The sequence below is a fragment of the Rhea americana genome, unplaced genomic scaffold (assembly GCF_003343005.1).
Source record: "Rhea americana isolate MKP2758 unplaced genomic scaffold, rheAme1 scaffold_302, whole genome shotgun sequence".
Taxonomy (NCBI): Eukaryota; Metazoa; Chordata; class Aves; order Rheiformes; family Rheidae; genus Rhea; species Rhea americana.
This window is the reverse complement of record NW_028186427.1, coordinates 448,324-454,323: the sequence shown is the minus strand read 5'-3', so window position 1 is coordinate 454,323 and position 6,000 is coordinate 448,324. Positions and strand designations below refer to the sequence as shown.

At 36.2% G+C, this 6,000-nt stretch overlaps 1 protein-coding gene across 2 annotated transcripts in view; it reads left to right on the top strand.

Annotated features, from left to right (window-relative positions):
• Window positions 1–6,000, top strand: part of NFX1 (nuclear transcription factor, X-box binding 1) — a 56,830-nt gene that overhangs the window by 7,474 nt on the left and 43,356 nt on the right. For both annotated transcript variants that reach the window (XM_085309749.1, XM_085309748.1), the window contains exons 3-4: window positions 1,376–1,537; window positions 4,422–4,499. In XM_085309749.1, the coding sequence (XP_085165875.1) occupies window positions 1,376–1,537; window positions 4,422–4,499 (240 nt within the window). The remainder of the gene's footprint in view (window positions 1–1,375; window positions 1,538–4,421; window positions 4,500–6,000) is intronic.

Genomic DNA, 6,000 nt, shown 5'->3' with positions numbered 1-6,000 from the left:
GTTGAGCACCATGTTAAAACGTGCCCCTTTGATGTATGGGGGGAGGGTAAAATTAAAACATTTTTAACAGTGAGACTTGAAAGGGATAATCCTAAAATTTGCAAAGAAAGTTTTCTAATTTTTATATAAAGGCAGGAAAAAATGCCAGAGAGAGGAATTGCATTCTAATCTTAACTGAATTGTTTGCAGTCTCTTGCTACAGTAGTACAAAAAGCTAATTAGAAATACAGAAAGCATCTGGATACAATTTTTGGAAATTCAGAATAGAAAGATGTGTCATTGATAGTGAAAAGCAGATCCATAGGTCTTTGTAAAGTTAATTTAGTGCCAACTCATTTCATTAGAGCATTAAAACAGGGAATGGAAATCAGCTGAATCTCTTCAGTGTTACAGCACTGGTTTCTTTCTACAGAAATTGTTTAATCTGGTATATTTTTATTGTTTTAAATAGAAGAGCTTAAGTGTGCACTGAGAAAGTAGTCTCATATTACCTATAGCACCTAGGAGAAGGAATTGTGTTTTCTTTCAGAGGCAGTAATTGAGGAGAGAGCTTTTTCTATTCCTTTGTCCATCTCCAGCTGAACAAACTGAGAAATTTTTTTAGCTGACTTAATGCAAAGCATCTCAGCTTGGTCTCCTGCTACCCGGAATGACAGACTTGGGTAGACAAGTCCATGTTCTTAACTGTGGTATTGAATCATTTGAAGCTTTTACTTCTAAACATCTTTCAGAGCTGAGGAAGTGTAATTTACTTCCACCTGGATTATGGATACCAAAAAATCCACAGCTGCTTTAAGAGAGGAATTGCTAGGAAGYAATAGCCGAGCACAGAGCTTTTTCTGCCAAATGGAAGAACATAAAGCAGTTCTTCAAAAACAAAGGAAAAAAGCCTCCAAATGAAATAGGAAACAGCTTGAAAACAGTTAGATATGGGTAATGCACTTCCTGCATTTGCATTAATATTTTCCATGTGATCTTCCAGTAATACTTAAAGATGGAAATTAAATTTAGTTTTGACTGAGATTTCTATACTTGTTACGAGCTTTAAACTTTTTAGTGTCAATTTTATACAAAGCTAAGTTTCCCATGTAAAGTGGTGACTGAAATCACAAGCTTCTGCTAAACTTAAAGCTGTTACTATTTTGAAAGATCAAAATGATTGCTATGTCACAACTGCAATTATTGCTGCCACGTTTAGGAAATAGTATACAAATACATACAAAATTCCAAACTATAGTCTTCTAGGAGTAAGCTAATACCGTGGCTATAATCAGTCTGGAAAAATAAATTCTGCTGTAACTTAAATTCTGGAATTTCATTTGAATATTATTTTTCAGTTAGCGAATGTTTTATGCATAGTACATATTATTTGCAGGGTCCTTGATTGAACAGCTGACCACAGAGAAGTATGAATGTATGGTGTGTTGCGAGGTAGTCCGAATAGTAGCACCAGTGTGGAGTTGCCAGAACTGTTACCATGTATTCCACCTGAATTGTATTAAGAAGTGGGCAAGATCACCAGCTTCACAAGCTGAAGGTTGGTATACATGCGTTCTTACTCACTTGCTAACCTTCTTTCATGCTGTCTCGTGTAGTAGAATATTATTCATGTTTCTTCTTTTGGAAGTCTAATTTTAACCAGTTAAGCTATGAATAAAGCAAGTTTTGAAGCGAAAAAGGGTGTTTTGGGTTTTTCTTGACACTAAATATATAGCSCTTCTACTCTTATATACTTATGTACACGTAATGCTTTTGATACTTGCCAGTATTCTGACTATACAAATTTCCAGGCTTGGATACAAAAATCAGTGTATCAAGGTGCCGAGCTCTGTGGCTGCACACACCAAGAAATGTTTCATCTTCTGTTTGACTAATCAGCCAAGCATGGRTGAGAGAAGCAACACTCTATTAGTTGTCTGATTTTGTGCAATCACTTCTTAGTTCTGTTCTCAGATAAGGTACTCCTGAAATCCTTCACTGATGCCGTGCAATGAAATGAAGTTCGAAGAAGGCAAAGAGCTTCTATGCCTATTATTAGTTCAAGCTAGTTTAGATTCTTTGTATTGTACCCTTTTTGAAACTGTAGCATCATGGCATTCTGCCCTGAGAATGTTTTGATGTAAATTAAGTCTGAATTCTAGCTTCTCTGTGCTTTGCTGTGTTGTGTGACATAGATATGCTCTGAAGACACTAATGTTCACCTTTCTGTAGTGTTAGATTTCTGTACCCTGCCACTTTAGATTTTTACCATTCTTATTTTGTCTGTCTCAGGGCAGACCAAAATAATATGTATCAGTAGTCTGGCAGCTACTTTGTTTAACCCTCAAAATGGCAAAAGTAAGAATGTTTGAGAGAAGTTTTTACAGAAGGGATTAGTGAAGTGCAAAGTTCTTGAACTTCACAAGATGCTGAGGTAGCATAGATTTCATAAGATACTTAGCCTTCTGAAGAAGGCTAGTAGTCATGCTCCATAATGATGGTAGAAAGGAAGTTGTAAATATCATCGTGTCTTTGACACTCTCCAATATGAAACACAAAGATAGTAGAATATTTAAGACGTGAACAGATTTTGGGGTATGGTTATGTGTGATCCTAAGCCCAACTAATAGTGTCTGCTAAGAACCTCTATCTCCTACCTGTTCTTCTGTTGCTTTCTTTGCAGCTTATTTAGCTCACTGAACCATTTTGTAGCATGATAAGAGCATGATCAGCTCCCTGAACCATCTTTTACTGCATGATCAGCAGCACATCTGCTTGTGCAAAGGAGGGTAATCACTAGAATTCCTACAGTAATTGTTGTTGGCCAAACTGACGTCTTTTGTTTGGAGTTCTTCTTATGTACCTAACATTGTACAGATCTTGAAACTTTCTGCCGTCCTGTTGCATTGGAGAATGTAGCTCTTTAACATTCATCCTTTATTCCAGCAGATGTTTTTGGATCACCTTCATGTAATCACCTGTGATGTGAATACTCATGTAGGCAAGCATGTAAAGAAGAGTTGCAAGCTTGAAACTTCTCTTAAATATCTCTAGTCTGCAGGAGTATATCCCCAGCTTTTCCTACTCAAAGCTCTTTTAAGCCCCTTAATAGATTAGGATTATGAGCACCAAGAAGATTGTTCACTTTGCCTTTATGACAACTGGTATGCARTAGAAAGGGACAAAGTCTGAGGCTGCTATCATAGATAAAGATTTTGTGGTTGAAAGTGCTAGGAATAGGTCTAGTTGCAATATGAAAGTGTATGGAAAATATTTTGGGGAATAACTGTAAGGAATCTTTTATTCTAGTGGGATAAAACTGAGGTAAAACCTGAGCAGCTGCTTATTGACTGTGTCTTGCCTGGTTTTGTGTTTAGGTGAACAAGTAGAATGATTTTACTTTCAGGAATTTAATATGCATTCAAACAGCTTTTCTTGGTGTTAAGGAATTTAGAGTTCACATATGGATGATTATGTCTAAACTCAAGTCCTCTTCAATAATTGGTTTAGGGAATATAGTCCCTCATCTAGCTTGGTCTGTGATCTCTTTTCTGAAATACACCTTTGCATATGGTAATTTTAAAACATGTTCTAGCTTCATGCAAAAGAGTAAGCGGCACAACATCCCCATGTAATGGATGCCTTCTTCCCATCCTCTACCACTGCAGCAATCTTTTGTTTCCTCTGCTTATAGTGTTTTTTTTTTTTTTTTTTAAGATAACTGACTTCCAAATTTGAACTTGATTTTATATTTTATTTTAATCCTCTAGTACACTATTCTGTGTGCTTAATAGCCTTTTGGCAAGATAAGGAACTGGGCTAGGAGCAACAAGTAGGGTTAAGGAAGACAACTTACATTGTAAGCAGGTAAAAGATGATGAGACCTGCTTACAAATGTACACCTCACCTAAACTGGTAGTGGGCCTACATATTCCTGAAGTACAGAAGCAAGAAAATTACTATCTTATTAAACATCCACTTCAAGAATAGTGTTATTGTTAATAGCTAGTTATAGTCAGCTTTTAAGTAAGAAAAGATCATTCTGATTTATATATCATTAATTTATTCTGGATGTGAAGCAGTACTAAATTGGCCTTCTACAGGACATTTAAAATCATATCATGAGAGAAGGACAAAGTGTGGCTAATACTTAGGACTGGAAAATCTTTCTCGCCAGTTTCTTGTGTTTTAACACTTCCCCCCCCCATATTTTTAAATATGAAGACAATCTGTACTCTGTAAAATAGAATGTTGTCTTATAATGGTGTGTATGATAACACAAGCCTTGTCTTTATAACAGGATGCATAATAAAGCAAAATTTCTGCAATTTGTCCTTGCCTTTATATAAAGTGACATGATGAAAGCACTTATTTTAGGGTCCCAAATTGACTCCTTGTATTACTTTCAGTAATTTTTATCTTTATTTTTAACTTATCTACAGATGGTAATAGTGGTTGGAGATGTCCAGCTTGTCAGAATGCTTCCACACAAGTTCCTACAACTTACACTTGTTTCTGTGGTGAGTTTTGTGCTTCTTTTTGCAAACAAGAACAATCCTGTCCTTTGTTTCTTTTTCCCTTTGAGTTTTGTTGAGTTACTTTTTTTTTTCCCTCACATCCCCAAAATGTGTGCTTAGTTAAAACTATTCTGTGATTCTGTGAAACAGCATTCAATGTTAGTATAGTTGAGGTTGAAAGGAACCTCTGGAGATGATCTAGTCCAACTTCCCTGCTCAAGCAAGGTCACTTAGAGCATGTTAGACAGGATTGCATCCAGGCAGATTTTGAATATCTGCAGAGAAGGAGACTCCACAACCTCTCTAGGCAACCTGGTCCAGTGCTCTGTCACTCTCACAGTAAGGAAATTCCCCCTCATATTCAGGTGGAACTTCGTGTGTTTCAGTTTGTACTCGTTGMCTCTTGTCCTGTCACACGGGACAACTGAAAAGAGTTTGTCCCCGTCCCCTTGACACCCTCCCTTCAGATACTTGTAAACATTGCTAAGTTCCCCTCTCAGTCTTCTCTTCTCCAGAGTAAAGGTTTCCACAGAGAGTCACTCCCATTTTTGTTGCTTAAAGCATCAAAAATGTGAAGTCATAAATTGTGAGTGTTTGCACAGTGTTAAATGAAAAATACTAGAATTTGGCTGCTAGCCTGAAAACTTCTTTTGTAGAAGGATTGAAATAATTTGTATCTATTATGTCTTCTGTTGTGGCAAGGTGCGCTAAAATAATACACAATTCAAGCATGCAGCTTATATTATTGTAAGAAGGTAAGAGTATATAATAAGCTCATTGATTGATCTAGCATTTTTGTCATTTATATTGATCAGGGACAGGTATAAAATAAATAGAGTATAAATATCTTACCTGCATTGATTGAGCTTAAGAGTTTATGTATGACAATAGTGTGAGTTGTGTGAAATTGTGGGAGTATGTGGATAACAAATCAGGTAGAATGAATATTTTGATTCCAAATGAAAGTTATACTTATCCATCTGCTAAGCAAACAGGAAAGAAATTCTGCCTAAACTTGGAGACTGTTTGACGTTTGGGGAGATCTACAGCAGGAACCATAGGATGTCCACAAAATCAATATTAGCAAAGCACCATGATGGAACAGGAATCTTCTGAATTTTACATTAGCAATAGGACATTTGGACATAACCAATTGCTAATGCAAAGCAGTCTTTTACTTGTTGCCATATACATGTTGCATGTGGTCAAATGTCACTTTTTTCATCTTTTCATGGAGAAATCTCTGACTTGCTTTCTTCCTGAATTTTCTGACTTTCCCGGGCATATACTACTAGTTTAACTGAAGCTCAGATGAATAAATGCTGTCTATGGTGGGTTTTTTTCAACTTTTCTTGATTTACAGTTTACAGAACAATTAAGGAATACTAAAAATAAAATGATACAACTGTATTGTTACATACACATGTTTTTGCTGTTCTTAAGGTTGGAACTCAAATTTGTAGCATTGGATCAATTGCTTCACTGTTCATTTAATTCCCTTCTT